Here is a 17,259-nt window from a genome sequence, read left to right as displayed (position 1 = left end):
TTCAATCTATCACTCTGCAATTATTGAATTGTTGGACATCTGAAAATCTTATTTATTTATTTATTCAGAAAATGTAAAATAATTATTAAAAAATCTCATTTTATTATGGGTATTTATAATTTTCTAATATGGAAAAATATTAGGTATATTATTGAGATCAAAATTTATTTTTGAAAAGTAAAATTAGGTAACTTTATTACTCTTTATATTATTGATGTGAAGGGTAAGGGCTAGAAAGCGCCTTGTCTTACATAAATGACTCCTTTTACATAAAATGTTTTAATAGCCGTTGATTGAAATGAAAATGACTATAATACCCTTTCGGTAAAAAAAAATTGGAACGTCACTTCACTCTTCACCTACGTGCATATGAACCCAAAAATTAAAATCCAAATTTTTTTTCACAAAATCCCCAAAAATGGGTTTTTTTTATTATATAAAAAGTAGGGTTTTAAAAATTTTAGGTAATATTCTTAGTTTTAGTTATCTCATCATCAAATCATATTTTTTTTTAAGGTAAAAAAGTGCAAAAGTTTTTTAGTTAAGTATTTGGAAGATAATGTTTTTTAGAAAATGGTTAGTTCCACAAATTAATGAGTAAGGGCAAAAAGGTAAAACTACATTTTAAATATAAAATAAAACAAGTGAAAGAACATTAAATTTCTAAATTTCAATAATTACTCGATATTTGGTCGGTTATTATAGTCAATTTAAACGTAATTTAATGATTAAAATATTCTTTTTAGATTGAAGATTCAAATTCTTACTCGAGTTTGAAAGTCTTAAATATAAAGTAAGATGAACATTGATTACAAGTCTTTTTCCTAGTAATTTGACAATGAGTAATGTTATTGATTTTTACTTTTAATACATTTTATTTACTTTTTCAATGTTTATTTATCAGAATAAATATAGCTTTTTTCTTTTTTAAAATAACAATAATAATAAATAAATATAGCTTTTTTCTTTTTTAAAATAACAATAATAATAAATAAATATATCTTTTTTCTTTTTTAAAATAATAATAATAATAATAATAATAATAAATAAATAAATAAATATACCTTTCATAGGGCCCAATTTCATTCAGCACTTTTCTTTTGTGAATGAGACAAAAAAAAAAAAAAAAAAAAAAGCTTCTTTGACCCATTTCACAACACTAAAGCCAAGGACGGGACTAATTTCGAGTACATGTTAATTACGGTTGATTTAGCTCACAACAAGTAACTTTAGTAACTTTGAAACATAGAACACGAACGTTTCTTGCTTTCGAAAGAAGAACAGAGCTCTATTGGCTGCACAATTCAACGAAGCAACAAACACAAGCTTTCGTGTGATCAAATAGCTTATAAAATTTTAACTCGAATACATGTTAATTACCGTTGATCTACGATCAATTTAGCTCACAACGAGTAACTTTAGTAACCTCGAAACCTAGAACATGAACGTTTCTTGCTTTGAAAAGAAAAACGCACCTCTTTTAGCTGCAAATTCAAAGAAGCCAACCCTTGTCCTTGTTTCAGAATGAATCTCAGGCTGCTGCAGATAAGAGAAGTGTCCTGTATCAAGTTCCCCAGATGCCAGGTTGAATCACTTCATTGAACTTGGAGCAAGCAAATGGCTGCTCCATGTTCCAAGCCAGCAGCTGGGAAGGAGCCAACCCTTTTAGCTGCAAATTCAAAGAAGCCAACCCTTGTCCTTGTTTCAGAATGAATCTCAGACTGCTGCAGATAAGAGAAGTGTCCTGTATCAAGTTCCCCAGATGCCAGGTTGAATCACTTCATTGAACTTGGAGCAAGCAAATGGCTGCTCCATGTTCCAAGCCAGCAGCTGGGAAGGACGATCATCATCTTCATAGGAGCAATTCAAGACCAGAATCCAACTAATGAATGATCATGAGCTTAGTTTCTGATCCTCCTGAGAAGATTGACATAGAAAAGATATACGACTCATGATTTCAGAAAGCATTGAGAACACTACAGTGATATCCGTAGGATGAAGAAAGGGAACAAGACATACAACAAACACCTTACCTGCACCGTGAAAACCCAGAAGCTTTCGGAGAAATCTTCGCTCTTAGCGAGTGAATTTGTGGTGACAAATGGAAAATTGGAACTGAGAAACAGTGAATCCCAAGTGGAAATCAAAGACAGATCAGACCGCACACACTCCGCGTCATTCTCCTCATCATTGAAGCAATTACTCAGCGCCATAGTGGAGGAACTGTGTGAATTAGGTAACCCATTTTCACTCAAAAGCTCCGACTGAATCAGAATTTGCCGAAATGGGTCAGGTCTTTTCAGTTGTTTCTAATGATGGATTCTTTTCTCTGCCGTCCACGCGGCGGATTCCGAACGGTTCGGGACCTTTCGGTTCACCGTCGGCCACCCACAATCTTGTATTTTATGATAATATTTTGTCCATAGCTGCATACCTTTGCTTTCTCGATCGGTTGGTGTATGCATTGAGAAAGTGGATATGGCGTAAGAACACACATGTCAATAAGTTATATAATATATAAACCAGATGAGAAGCCATTCAATATCCACTATGATTCCAACAACAAATGAATCCTTATTCCAATAACTTTTAGCAGTCAAACCCCGTTGATTCAATCATCAGGCTTATATGGTGCTCCAAAAGTTCTTTTTTCTTAGTTCAACTTGATCATCCAAGCTAAGATCTACAGTAACCGCTCATGCCCACCTCTAATAAATATTGTCCTCTTTAAGTTTTCTCTTTCGAGATTCCTTTCAAAGTTTTTAAAACGTGTCTACTAGAGAGAAGTTTCCACACTCCTATAAGAAATGATTCGTTCTCCTTCCCAACCAATGTGGGATCTCACAATCTACCTTCCTTGGAGGCCAGCGTCATCGCTGACACACCGCACAGTGTCTAGCTCTAGTACCATTTGTAACGGCTCAAGCCCACCGCTAGCGGATATTGTCCTCTTTAGACTTTCCCTCAAAGTTTTTAAAACACGTCTACTAGGAAGAAGTTTACACACCTTTATAAGGAATGTTTCGTTACCCTCCACAACCAAGGTGGATGGTTGGAAGCTCACAGGTAGCTTTCACTAAAATGAAAGGTCTTGACCCACAAAAATGGAGTTCTTTCTGTTCTTTCTCAAAATAATATGACATTGAAAATGATGAACAAAATTCATCTGCTATGGTACACTCTTCTGCCAGGTTTCCCATTTTAACAAGGTGGTGATAGAGCAGACATGTCTATCAGTAGCATTTTCAATGATCCACCAGCAAATGCTGTTTGCAAAATAAACATCTATCTATACTGAGGTAGAAGGGGGGGAAAACTACTGATTGACAAAATGAGATGGGTTAACACAACTAGATAATTACTGATTAATTACCAAACAACCCAAGTTTCAGGGTTTGACATTGGGTTTTGGAGATGGATGGGGTTGCTGCTGCTGATGATATGGAGAAGCATGAGATCCATTGGCGATTGAATGGCTGCGTAGTTGCTGCCCGTTCTTCGGAACTGGTCCTGCAGCTGTGTGGTAGCCATTTCTCGCCATTGGGCTCGATCGGACGCGGTCGGCTTGCATTGTCTGAAAATAATAAGATGAACTTGCCATGTCCTTGAGGTTTGGGAGAGGCTTCAAGGCTTCAACAACTTCACTCATTAAGGGTCTGACCTTTTGATCTCGGCTAAGGCATTGAGCAGCCAATTGTACTGCCTTTTGAGCACCTTTTATTGAGAAATGCCCTTCAAGCCTAGGGTCTATCAAACGGTAGAATCTCTTTTTCTCTCCTAGGTATGGCCGTGCCCACTCGACAAGATTATGTTCACCGTTAGGACGGTTTTTGTCCATGGATCTTCTGCCAGTTAACATTTCAAGAAGAACGACTCCGAAACTATACACATCACTCCTTGATGTAAGATGTCCTACCATAGGGGCACTTATCAGACCAAAATGAACAATCACCAAGAGAATGAACAGGCACTAGTAGACTAACAAGATAACACAGATCCAGACTTCCAAATTCTACAATTTTAATCCGAGCGTTGCTTGCCATGGGGGCATATGGGCAAGAGAATTGACGAGTGACAAGAATGTAAATCACCACACGTTAAACTTACTAAAAAAGATTGAATGTTCTAAAACTCACCAGTCATTACGTATTCTGGAGCTGCATAGCCATACGTTCCCATCACACGAGTAGAGACATGGGTTTTATCTCCATCGGGGCCATCTTTTGCAAGTCCGAAATCAGAAAGCTTGGCATTGTATTCCTAAAAGAGTGATATTGTCAGGACGATATATAATGAATAAAAACATATTATAACCATAGTTTCTGTCACATACGGCGTCTAATAGGATGTTGGATGTTTTGAAATCACGATATATAACCGGCCTTTTCGCTTCTTCGTGAAGAAAAGCAAGACCCTTGGCAGCACCTAGTGCAATTTTCATCCTAATAGACCACGGAAGTGGTAGAGATCCTGCATATGATGTAGAGTTTTACAAGTGAGAAACAGAAGCCATGGATCAATCTCTAAACACCTAAGACTTAGCTAATCAACTAGTTAACAGACCCGAAATCATAAGCCATGGACTTAGAGACTCAAAGAATGCACTATTTACCCAAAAACTACAGGATGGATGGAATGGACAATTTTATCATAAGAAAGGAAGTAACATACTCCGGAAAAGATGATTCTCCAGGCTTCCTCTGGGCATGAACTCATATACAAGCAGTCTTTGATCATCTTCGTTGCAGTAACCGATAAGTTTGACCAAGTTGGGATGTTTGAGATCACTAAGAAAATTCACCTCAGCCTGCCACATAACACGGCGCATCGATTAGTGAATAGAACATATGGCTATTTTCCTACCATCCAAACAAGGATGAAAATTGTAAACTCCAAAATATACATATAAAAAGACAACAGATCAGAGAAGCTTCAAACCATCCACTCTTTATGGCCTTGAAGACCATCATGGTTGAGCGTTTTAACAGCAACAGTGAGTCCTGTGCCAGGTTTAACTGGAGCAGTTCCGTTTTCTTCAACCCAACCCTTAAAAACACAACCAAAACCGCCCTCACCAAGAAGACTCTCCGGTCTGAAGTTCCTTGTCGCCAACTTAAGATCATTGAATGAAAATTTCCGTAGATGAGGAGATATTTTAAGTTCCTCTTCTAGTTTGGAAGTGGATGAATTACTCTCTGCATTACTCATACTTGTATTTGTAGAAGATATCTCTTGAGGCGTCGGCTGGTCTCTACTCGAATCCACCGTAGACTTGCTTTCAGCTGACACAAAAAGACCATTAATTAGGAAACTTCAATTTTCTTAAAAGACAAAAGGTTAGAAAAATACTCAATATAATATAAACTTGAAGCACAACAATGAACTCAAAACCTCCATTAAAATGTTTCCAAGTCTATATGTTCAGTTGACTTCGACCTTCCATTACTCGAGAAATAACGAATAAATTCCCCATCCCTATAAACAATCAGTAACTTACCCACCATCTACAACCTTTCGAAGATTACGATGCACCATACCTCTCACGACTATTTCCATGAACATCCAAACCATTGTCAACCCAAAATATCACCAGTCAGTATGCATCGTTCCTGGTTCGAAGATTATAATCGGTCTGCATTTGCAACAGGGGGTTTCATAAGTCTAGAAGATCCTTCCTGGTTCAGAAGGTAAAGGCTGCGTTCAAGAAAACTCTTCCTGCTTTCTACTGAAGCTTTACCAGATAAGTCTCACAATATGCTCAGAATAGGTTCAAGATCCATTATCTGGTTTGAAGCAATAAATCCCCCATGACTTATGCTCAGGACTACCTTAACAACTTTCCTAAACTTAATAATCATCTACTAATATCCATAAGTGAGGGTCAATTAACGATAATGCGAGATTAAGAACTCGCATTGTTCAATGATTTCAAGTACGGATGCTGACATCAGTAAAATGTTCACAAATCAAAACAAACAAAATGAGAGCCTTAAAGAACATGGACCAAATTAGAAATTACAGGAAATCCCAGAAAACAATGAATCTAAGCTTTAAGCCAGAAAGCGAACTACAGAGAATATGACAAGAACATAAGTGATTACCATAGTTAATACTAGTCCCACTAATCGAACTATCAACTTTGGATCTCGAAGAAATGCAGCTACGAAAAATCCTCAGAGCAATCCAACAGCCAGTTTCCTCTTCCACAGTTTCAACCTGTTCTTTGTTGTTCTTCTGCTTCTTCGTCCCCTTCGATTCGGTCACTACCCGAGACACAACTTTCCCATCTTCAGCGATTACCTCCATAGCTCAACTACCCAAAAGAACACAGATAATCGCATAAAACCCCCCGAATCCGAAACACCATCCAGTGCCTTACCTTCTCGAGTCGCTACTTCAACTTGGCTTCGAAACAACGAAAGTGAAGACTACCACAAGATCACTCAAATTTACCTCGTTTCACTTGGGGCAAAAAAGAGGAAAACATCCAGTTCTTGAGAAGAAGATTACCAGATCGTATAGAAATCGACGAATTCCATAAGAAACCCTTCAGAAGGCGAAATTCGATCGACTAGAATGAGGTCATAAACAAATCTCCTCCTCCTTCATCAACAGACAATGATACTCCAAGTTCCTCACAGCTTAACCTTACAAATCTCTGCGCCTAAAAAATCGAGACTATCCCCAAGATGGGTTTTCCAACAAGAACAACTAGATTAGTTTTAAGCTGGTAAAGTTATAAATTTTATACACAAAAAGAAATTTAATTAATTAATTTAAAATATAGATAAGAAAAAGAAATTTATTTTCCAAAAAATATTCAATTCTCTCTCCTCCTTTTTTTTCCTTTATTTTTTTTTTTAATTTTTATTTTTCCCATTTTCCAATGGAATCAAAGACTGGACAAAAGTTAGCGTTGCTGCCCGGGGAAACGGGCAGTGACCAAACTGCCGGTCGTGTCAGCTGACCGTGGCCCGGGGTGCCAAATAAGAATGGACCAAACATTTCGGGCAAATCGAAAGTGGGAAAATCGGGCAGTACGGGCATGAGAGAGAAGATGACCATGGCCCCACATGGATGTTGACGTGTCTGCCTTCGTGGGCGGATTTGAATGCGCACGTCAAATTATTCGGTGTCTTGCACGCACCTCTTTTCAATTTTCCCTCTATTTTATTTTTTTCTGGAAAATTAAAAAAATAATAATAATATGTGAAAGACCGATTCTACCCCTACCCCACCCTCCGCCCTAAATTACAATAATAGAGCCCAGCCCCCAATCATTTCATGCTTTTTATTGATCTAATTTTGTTGACACAAAGGATATTATGATTTGGACATTAATTTTTTTTTATTATTTTCAAAATAAATATTTTATAATTTTAATTCATTTTCAAAAAAACTATTTGACTCAGTTTACTAATTATATGTAATGTAATTAAATAAATTGTCAATTTGTGAATGTCTTTGTCAGAGAGAAATTATTTTGATATTAGAAAAAAAAATATTATATTTTTATCAATACTTTTAAATTCATTATTTTTCACATTATTTTTAAGCTAAAAATTGTGAATATTAAAAAGATTTGAGTGGATTTTTTTTTTATTTTTAATTAATGATATTAAATAATCTAATTTTACCTAAAATTACCTTTTATAAATTCATAAATTGGTTCATTTAAGGCTACTTATTTGAAGTATGTTGTTTGATGATAAATTTAAAATATAATTAAAATTATTTAAAAAGACTTAATGCAAATTCAAACAATAAATGATTTGACTTTTGAAGCATAAACGTGCACCACATAGTTTGACTTTCGTCATTCTAGATTTAAATTTAAATTTATTGATTAAAACTAATTATTTTTTAATTTAATTTTAGACAATAACAGCTCGTTGTAGTAAATTATTTTGATTAAAGTTTATATAATAACACTATGAAAATGACACATCCATGACATGATAATATATTTTAATTTATAACTTGTGATGCCAAAAAAGGGTACCGGTATTTTCATATGTAGATTATTATTATTATTATTATTTCTTTTTAAAATTATTTTCTTAGATTAAGAATCAAATAATTGCTGTTAAAAAAAAAAAAAAAAAAACTTGTGGGGTCTATTTTTAACGTAAAATAAAATTAATTAAGTTGAATAAATTAATATCATAAAATCAATTTTGGTGTTTATATTCTCTATTTTGTTGTAAACAATTTTGGACACTCTCAATTATTTCTCATATGTTAAAAAAAATATTTGAATTATGTGGCAATATCTTTCAAAAGAATGGGATGTTCTAATTTTAGTCAAATTCATATGACAATAAATGATATCATTCAAATAATTCAACTAAAAATAGTCCTAATCTTTGTCAAAATGATTGTAGCAATGAAATATAATTGATGACCGAGAAAATTTTTATATCACTTCAAAGAAAGGCTCTATTTATAAAGTGAAAAGTTGAACTACTCCCAAGTATGTCGCATAAAAAGATCACCAATTGAAGAATTATGATAAAGATGAAATTTTTAGAAAATGGGTTGAATAGAATAACACACGTAGGGTTTAAGAAATATCTATTTAACAAGAATGGTATATCATCAAATAAAATATCATAAACTTATTGGTTGTAAAGCGTATTCTATCATGTTTGACTGCAGATACTCAATTTGCAGTAGAGAAGTGATAGTCCTCTGTCGAGCATTTTAAACACCTAGTTCAAAATATTTGGGAAACGTTGATTTTAGTTGTTTCCCACCGTCTCTTTCTACATATAGGAGGGAATAATGTGTTATTGTACTCTCTTCACTAGGGGCTTGGCATATGTGAGTATTAGATATAAAAGTCAAAAGGTGTGGAGAAAAACTATACCATCAAGCCCTCCAAAGCTTTTCTAGCCTATGACAAAGAACTTTCATCACCATAGCAAGGGGACCAATGGAGTAACACTCTATGCACTACTTTCTACACTACTTTTCCTTGAACCTAAACTATACTATACTTATGGAGTAACATTAGTTCAAGTTAAGATAGAGAGGAGTGAAGCAACTCGACCCGAGAAGGAGAGGAGCCAAAATTGCTTTACCTCCTTCAACAACCTTCAACAAGGTAAGGGAATAGAGGTTCACGTTCAAGAGGGGGGTGCTTTTAGCTCTTTCAAGCAAGTAGCTCCCCGCTTCCCGCTTCCCACTTCCCACTACACTAATTGTGTAAGTGAAGCGGGTGCTAGGTGGGTGTCCAAATATCCCGACATGTTGAGGTTGGTAGTGGGCGGGCCTAAAGAGACATTTTTTTTTCCTTTCCTGCTTAAAATCAACAAATTTCCTCTATCAACTACAAATTTCAAATCACTAGCTTTAACCATAGCACAAGTAATCACACATTGATGCATATTTGTAATATTTTGTTCTAAGAAAAGAGAAAGACATGAATTTTATAATATTTTTTTATTGAATTTAAATAGATTTATTTTCAACTAATAAAGTCAAATAATATCCAATAAATATCAAGAACAGCATCAATAATTCAATTCTGAAACTTAGACTAGACCTGTCCAGTGAAGTTGGCTTAATTTTGTGTGGTCTATTTTGGATGATTGCTCCGCGCAGAAAACGTCCTGTTGGACAGTTCATAGGCACCATTACATGTTAGAGAAAGGATGAAAAGGAGGCATAATGACAGTGTTGTTAAGCATTATGTTTAGATTCAGGAACAGAATATCTGAAAAGGACTTCGGTTTTAATAGATGTAAGAATAGAAGCTTACAATCTAATGTATCAAAAAGCAGCCACAGAAAAAGTTGCAGATTCACAGTTTCTCCACTGTTTTCTGGGTGCAGTAACCTAGAAGCACAATTAAAAAAAAATAAAAGTGAAACAGGTATATATTTTGAGATTCCAGGATGTACATCGATTCCATTTCCAAGACGAGGGATACACAACTTACAACACACAACTAAAAGCTATATATCCAAGATAGATTGATATGGGTATATCAAGCACACTCAAAGAGAAGGCAAACGAGCGCGAATGGTCGTTGATTGGCCTAGAAACCATAAAAATTCTGATTCAAGAATGGCCGAAAGGGCGGGCCTTGGATGGGCCCTTGCAGTGCTCGAGATTAAATGTGAAATACTAGGAACCATCTTAAATAATCGCAGTAGAAATGCTGGAAGTCGCATTTATTTTCAGTGGGTGCTCGGGGATATACGTAACACCTGTCACACCAAAATGATTAAAGGAATTTCTACTTAAGAACTTTCAAAAAAATCATGACAAGTTAATGCAAACGAGAATGCGAATGAATCTACATGAAAAATTAATGAGCATGAAGAATGGCACAATAAGAACAATATCTATGATCTTGCGCATAATAAGAATGAAGATATTATTCCCTAATGTAAGGCATAGAAATAAAATTTGAATTATCGAAACAAATAAAATCATGAGAGGGAAAAAATCTGTTCGTTGGGAAAAAGGGAAATGAGAGTGATTCCATATTCCTTTTAAGGAGGGACAAAAATCTAGGGAAATGATTCTCAATTCTAGTATGGAGCTCACTTCAGAATTATTATTATTATTTTTAATCTTTTAATTGATTGAAGGGACAATAGATACTTGAGCAGAACCATTTAGCTTCTTATCACAGTAGGTAAATAAATTTTCTTTGATGGGACACAGTAAATACATATTGAAGAGAGCATAGAAAATAAAATAATGACAATCATTACCTTTTTCCTTGATATTAATCTGTAACGTTTCAAGAGTAATTATGCCATCAGTCAAGGGAAGTAGCTCAAGTTTGATGGTAGTTGTGGATTGAGAAGGAATACATCTGCAGAGACCAAGCAAACAATGAATGCTGGGAAAACTATTGATACAGTGAGAAAGGAATTGTTTATTACCCTAATGGAATTCTACTCTGGAGGCACAAATGCGAGCAACCTAAACCAGCACTTGGGATGATATCTGACATGGGAGAAGATAGTTCTTCAAAAGGAATTAGCCGGCCTCCAAAATCAACATTGTGTCTTTGATTGTCAGATGCAACAGGGATTGATCTCGGCCTTTCCAGTGATGTACTATACTTCTCACCAGCAACTTCATTTAAAACCCAGTATCGACTCATAGGTGATGATGATGAGGAATTCAATGAAATGATGGATGGATAAGAGGATGAAGATGGAGCAAGAACCGTCATGGTCAGATCTTCGGATGTTAAATTTGACGCCTGAAGTGTCAAAACCTGAAACTTAAACCCTTCAGATAACTGCTGATTGGACATCATGTGGAATTGGTGTTGATGTGTGTTTGGGTGTGTGTGTGTGTGGGGGGGGGGGGGGGGGGGGGGGGGGGGGGGGGGTGGGGTGGGTGGGGCGGGGTTGCTTGAGATTTGATGCTTTAAACCTGAACAGGAAGGTGAGAACCAATTCCATTGGGTTTAAGGGTATCCCCAGATAACGCCACAGAGACCATAAGATCGCTTGAAATTCGAGGTCGCCAACTTGTTGGTTGTTTAAAAAACAATCTCGACTCTGAATGAGTTCAGAAAATATATGAAATCATTTAAGTACCTATTATAGCATAAGAGAAACAACTGAAAGAATTATGATGGTTTGACATTAGTGGCAACAAGTGACAGAACTATGAGATTGCTGAGATTAAAATCCGGATGCTTCTCTTCTTTCATTGCCCCTTCAGCCCTAATTCATTGAATGCTAACATTCTTTGTTCAATCTCAGTTGGTTGTAGAAACTGGGTAAGAAAGAGAAAATGTGGTGTGCCCATGCTTAATAGAAATAGCTTTAGACGAAACGCAAAGATATTATGGTCCAACAAGGTAAAACCAATCCTTTGAGAATTGTGGTTGTAAAGAAATTAAAGAATCTTTAAAGAGAAGTGCAGGAACCGGGGAAGATACTTGAAAATACTACGTTCAGTTCTTCATTTTGGTGCTTCCGTGCAATTCTTATTGTGATTGCATTCCATCCAAAGTTCCCTTAAATTTGAGTTGTTTTCTACAAATTCCTAGAGATGGCTAATACTTGTGCGATATAATTTTTTCCACAATATCAACAAGAGAGACGTGCAGCTTAAGAGAATCAGAAAATTGAAAAATAAAAAAGGCAAATCACCCCAATGGGACTATGATGATAAATTACAGAAATAAAGATCAGTAAACATACCAGTATAGTTGCACCGGCAAGTTACCATAATTGCATATTGATCAGTACTCTTGGAGGTAAGGGACAAACTTGATGTCGGATTTCCAGCCTGCAATTGGGATGATTGAGAATTTCTTTCTCCACAAGCCTTTATATTCCTCCACATAGAAGTTGCTGGTTTGATAATAAAAGAGTGCTCTTCGTTTCTCCTGCCACAGAGAAGCTCCGCACTTTTTTTAACAGAAGAAAGAGAGAAGCTCTACATATAATCACCTTTTCAATTACCATATAAAAATGAAAAGAGCGGCACAAATGCAAATATTTTCTCATACCAAAATGATTCATTAGAAATAATCTGATACATTCGAAGGTCACAATTATTACTTAATGCAATCAAATCCTTTCAATCTTGAATAATATTCTAGTCAATTTCGAAATCACACTGTAAAATTTACTCCTCACTAGGGAAAATAGTACTTAGTGCCTTCTGTCAGACACAAATACAACAAGCAACCACAAAAGCGAGCCATAACCAAACTTTTCTATGAGTTCGCAACACAGAAAATAGAAAGTTCACTCTCTCCTTTCAGATATGCAACCCACCACTTTTTTGGTACGGCAGATGCACAACAACCAGGAAAATAACTGAAGCATGAGAAATTAAATGAATAGAATATCTTTTGAGTGGATGACAACCTGATGGCTAAATTTGGTATGCTGTGTTCATTCCCTGCTTCTATGCAAGCAATTGGTAATGATGAGGGAAGTCCATCCTTTGATGCCTCTTCAAAAACAATTGTAATAGCATCAATATATATTATGATATCTGGTATATGATCTGGAGACACATTCTACAAAACAAAAAATGTAACTCTGTAAAAAAAATGCACAAAAAACATTCTGGGAAATACTTGAGAAGCATAATATCAACGATACATATATAACTATATCATGTACTCATTATGACTTTATAAAAAAAAGATTTAATGCATCACACCTTAATTTGAACACACAAAAGGTCATCCGTATTGCAATCAGCAGCAAAAGACTGGATTTCAACAGGATGAATAATTTCAAGTTTTCTCCTCCATCGTCTTCCAGGAATATGAATTCCTTTCAGTCCACAACAAACGGAAAATCTCTCTTGCTCCAAAGAGATACCTCGGAAAGATAAAAGGTCACGGACCCCAAGTCTTTTTCTCTTTGAGGACATCTGAGGTGAGAACTGATCCCAGTTTTCAAGTTCAAAGCTTGGCTTTGAACTTGCAGATTTAATGGGTGCAGGAGGTGGTGCAGTATTGTGAGGTATAGAGGACATAGAGTAACTTCTAAAATGGACCAAGGAGAAGAGTTGAGAGCCAGATGAAGCAGACGCATTTGACTTCTGAGAAGTGCCACTGATTCCTGCATTGGGAATTAAACGGGGAGGAGATAGAGGGCGGGTAATAGGAGGAATGGTGTTATCCAGAGGAAGCAACCATTTCATCAATTCTCCATATGGATCCAGACTTGAATAACTTAAGCCATCCTGATTCTCAAATGACATTGTCCGCTCTTGGTACTTCTCAAATTGAAGAATTTCCAATACTGGATCTCTCAATATGTCAACACCAACATTCACATGTAAAAGCACCTGCATCCTTCCCACAAGAAGACAGAATGAGAATCAGTCGTTAGAAAGAGACTTGAAATTGATACTGATATCAGTAGCAGGGATCTGACATGGGCATAAAAGACTTTGAAAATGAATGTGATGATATCAGATGAACTACAAACCATTAATCTGACGGAAGGAAATTTTATATGAAATAAAAGAAATGTTGCACCAAATACAGATTTCATGGATGCAAGCACATCTTTCATGTCTTCTGAACAGGTTGCATCACAGAACAACTAATCTTAACATATATACAAAATATATAGAAAAATCTAATCTTTGGGATCAAAATGCAAGTATGATAAATCTGAGTATTAATTGATTCGTACAAAAGGTGGCCAGTGAATTGCAGGATGAACACCTACTACTGCAGTCTGTAGGCTCGAGATAAAAAGAGAGACATAAGATTTGAAATGTTCAAGTAGAAATTTTTGCAAGCATGCACGGGAAACTCCAGAAGCTTTTTAATACATACCACTATGCTTCCATCAGAAAGAGAGCAGCACTTAAAGGTACCTCTTGCAACGCCACCAGAGACATTGGAACCAAAATTTCCTTGATCAGCATTTAAGCTAGAATTAACAGTGCTTTCACCCACCACTTCACAGTCACTATGCTTGTCAGGAAATATTTTCTTTGACCAAAGGAGATCACTGGACTCAGAAATTCTTACAAAAAAGTGAGAGTTCTTAAATCGTTGTAACAATGTTTCTGTTTGACGCCTGTGATCTTCCATTCTAAGAAGAGATTCACTGGCAGAAACATCCTCTGATGAATCAATCTTCTCACTTGATAGATTTTCACCATTTTGAATTGTACTTTGGTCCGGACTTGGCCGCCTTTCCCTGTTTGTGGAATTAGTTCCATCATCCATGTTTCCATTTTGTTTTCTAGGACTGTGCCCTTTTCCATGTTTACTCAAAACTGCTGCAACTTTAAAAGGAGTGATAGTTGCTGTATCCTGTTTATAAGCAGATAAGCATGCCAAGATACATATTTGTTCACCTGTATGAAGGGCAGAGTTAAAGTACCATACAGATAACACAGCATTTCTCTTATCTGGAGATGCACATGGATTGAAAACAGAATAAACAAGACATCAAAAAGTATATGTACCTGGGAAGACAAAAGATCTGTCCTTACTGCGTAACGAATGTACATCTGATGCATTTCTCCAATCACTAGGAAGATCCTCTAGGAAAGAATATCTGAGTATTAGCTTTCCTTCGCGAAATAGAAGGGAAAGGGGAGCATGTATCAATCACATAAACAGTCTAGCCATGTTAGCCATTCTAAAACTCAGGATTCAGGAATACTAAACATACATTTTGTAAAAGAACCATAAGAAGATAATTAACAGATTATGTAATCTGATTCACATCATACGAATTCATTACTAAGTTATGGCCCTATTAAAATAAGAATCTACACAATCTCGCAACTCGAAACACTAACAATGATAAATGTTATCTTCTTTCAACATAAATCCTAGTACAAACACAATATACAGTGTGTTAAGCACACGAGAAGAAATTGATCACCATCTTATGCAACTAGACCGTAATGTATAAGCATCGGTGATACATTCATGCACGATAACACATTAACCAATAATCAAATTCAGACATATTAGTGAACTGAAATAACAAGCACGCACTGCATGGAATGGTAATCCACCCTTCTTCCTCGGAAACATCAGAGTGCTTCCCTACACTAGCACAGCCGCTGTTCTCCTTATTACCAGCAATACTTCCATTTTCACCGGCAGATGCATCGACCTCATCGTCAATATCATCAACTACAGAATATTGCGGAAATGGCATTTCAGAAATCAGACTCTCCAAAGTTATTGCTGGTTTTGGCGCGTAAGGAGCAACTGGAGGAGGAGTTTCTTGAACAGATGGTCGCTCTGCAGGCACGGCAGGAGTAGATCTAAGTAGAAAATTCATTATTGCACTAACAGAGTATCTGCAAAATCAAGACGCGTCCCGTAAACTCGTAGTTGGATATTGAATTTGATCGATCATGCCATTAGTCAATCATTAAGCCTTTCAGGCAATGAGAAATTAACAATGACTCGGTGAAAACAGGCGGTCCTCGGGTCTAACTGATCGGAGATCGAACCGGTGAAGCTCTGTTAGCGAAGTGGAGGATAGATTCAGTGGTGGCGGAGCACCGGACATAAGCAAATCGTTGGCCGGGCCTAACATACTTTCTCACCACGTCACCAATGGCCCATTTACTATGGGCTAGCCTTTGTTGCACAGTGCTCCTTCGAGCCCAATACATTGGAATTCTTTTCTTAATATTCCCATTATGCCCCGCCCATTTCTTTTCTTTTTTTTTTTTCTTTCCATTTTATTAAATAAATTTATATATCATTTTCAAAAAAAAAATTATATATATAAAAATTTAACATTTTATACATTTTTGAAACCTTGACATGGACGATTGCTCATTAAAAAATATATATATATATATTCTATAATTAAATTATCGATTTTTAAAATTTTAATTTATTAACGGAAAATTAAAATATAACAAAATTGAGGAGTGAGTTGCTTTAAAAAAAATACTTTTAAAAAAATTTAATTAATTTCGGTTGAAGATTTGATATGAACCACAACCAATGAATTTTCATACCTCAAGGTCCAATTACGAGAGCCAAGAAGCTACAACAAACCTTATACACTTATATTCTAGTTATGGTGAACTTATCAAAGGAAATTCTAGAAGACGTTGGAGACCTCCTGCTGTGCAAAATTGAACTTGAAGAAAGAGATGAATTAAATGCACTTTTAAGTTGCATGTAATGAACTCAGCTGAATTTATGAAACTAATACAAGGATGACTAAAAGCACATTTTATTCATTGCACTATTTAATTATCATTTAAATATTTGTTTCATATTTAAGCTAGTTTTAAATATTGGAGTTAAGATTATATTGTAACCCACATTACCATATTCGACGGTTAACTAGCAATTTTGAATACGGAGATTATGGTATTTCTCCTTTACTAGTTCATTTAATTTGGGAGTTATGTATCACATGGGTTAGGGTGGAGGTAGTAAAAGCTACATAAAGCCTTATCTTTTTTTATTAGAGACATCAAATTTTAGAATTAAAAATAGAATTTCTATTTTAAGTTAAGTTTTTCTTTTTAAATTATTATGTTTAGAACTTGCATACCGGAGTCATTGTATTGATTAAACCTTTTGTATAGTTATTCGAATCTCGAGTTTATAAACAAGTTTTTTTTTCTATTGATATTGATGATCATAAAATATAGATAATATTGTAATAATCAATATATTTCAATTTCAAGGTCAGAATCATATAATGTGACTAGGGCTTTGGATAAGATCCACATTGCATCCGGCGTCGGCCAGCTCTTTTGCTTTTGTTCTCTTCGATCTTCGTTTCGATGAGAAATGGTGGA

At 35.6% G+C, this 17,259-nt stretch overlaps 2 protein-coding genes across 5 annotated transcripts; both read right to left on the bottom strand.

The window, feature by feature from the left end:
* Window positions 1–1,310: 1,310 nt before the first annotated feature.
* LOC111802216 (serine/threonine-protein kinase PBL34) lies at window positions 1,311–6,726 on the bottom strand. The gene is made up of 7 exons (XM_087127063.1): window positions 6,102–6,726; window positions 4,939–5,282; window positions 4,672–4,807; window positions 4,334–4,470; window positions 4,137–4,260; window positions 2,034–3,912; window positions 1,311–1,917 (listed from the first exon to the last, which is right to left on the bottom strand). The coding sequence occupies exons 1-6, from the start codon at window positions 6,304–6,306 to the stop codon at window positions 3,389–3,391; spliced, it is 1,470 nt and encodes a 489-aa protein (XP_086983189.1). The 5' UTR covers window positions 6,307–6,726; the 3' UTR covers window positions 1,311–1,917; window positions 2,034–3,388.
* A 2,719-nt stretch (window positions 6,727–9,445) lies between these two features.
* On the bottom strand, window positions 9,446–15,910 carry LOC111802210 (uncharacterized). 4 transcript variants are annotated; one of them, XM_023686494.2, is made up of 12 exons: window positions 15,476–15,910; window positions 14,935–15,012; window positions 14,294–14,823; window positions 13,159–13,794; window positions 12,858–13,012; window positions 12,183–12,370; window positions 11,404–11,531; window positions 10,902–11,242; window positions 10,728–10,831; window positions 9,944–10,214; window positions 9,764–9,840; window positions 9,447–9,614 (listed from the first exon to the last, which is right to left on the bottom strand). In XM_023686494.2, the coding sequence occupies exons 1-10, from the start codon at window positions 15,765–15,767 to the stop codon at window positions 10,144–10,146; spliced, it is 2,523 nt and encodes an 840-aa protein (XP_023542262.2). In that variant the 5' UTR covers window positions 15,768–15,910; the 3' UTR covers window positions 9,447–9,614; window positions 9,764–9,840; window positions 9,944–10,143. The 4 variants fall into 4 exon arrangements, with proteins under 4 accessions (XP_023542263.2, XP_023542262.2, XP_023542261.2 ...); XM_023686495.2 differs by lacking the exon at window positions 9,944–10,214 and having other exon boundaries at window positions 9,446–9,614; XM_023686493.2 differs by having other exon boundaries at window positions 9,764–10,214.
* Window positions 15,911–17,259: the final 1,349 nt, after the last annotated feature.

Source organism: Cucurbita pepo, chromosome 9 (assembly GCF_057944985.1).
Source record: "Cucurbita pepo subsp. pepo isolate OVF chromosome 9, ASM5794498v1, whole genome shotgun sequence".
NCBI classification, from domain to species: Eukaryota; Viridiplantae; Streptophyta; class Magnoliopsida; order Cucurbitales; family Cucurbitaceae; genus Cucurbita; species Cucurbita pepo.
The sequence above is the reverse complement of the archived record's forward strand: the minus strand, read 5'-3'. Positions and strand labels throughout refer to the sequence as shown.

Coding starts and splice junctions, on each gene's coding strand:
- LOC111802216 (XM_087127063.1), bottom strand. CDS start 6,306: ATGGAGGTAATCGCTGAAGATGGGAAAGTTGTGTCTCGGGTAGTGACC. Junction 4,808..4,938: donor AAGGCCATAAAGAGTGGATG/GTTTGAAGCTTC, acceptor GTTATGTGGCAG/GCTGAGGTGAATTTTCTTAG. Junction 3,913..4,136: donor TCCAGAATACGTAATGACTG/GTGAGTTTTAGA, acceptor CCCCTATGGTAG/GACATCTTACATCAAGGAGT.
- LOC111802210 (XM_023686493.2), bottom strand. CDS start 15,767: ATGAATTTTCTACTTAGATCTACTCCTGCCGTGCCTGCAGAGCGACCA. Junction 14,824..14,934: donor CAGATCTTTTGTCTTCCCAG/GTACATATACTT, acceptor CCCTTCATACAG/GTGAACAAATATGTATCTTG. Junction 12,371..12,857: donor ATACCAAATTTAGCCATCAG/GTTGTCATCCAC, acceptor TCTCTGTGGCAG/GAGAAACGAAGAGCACTCTT.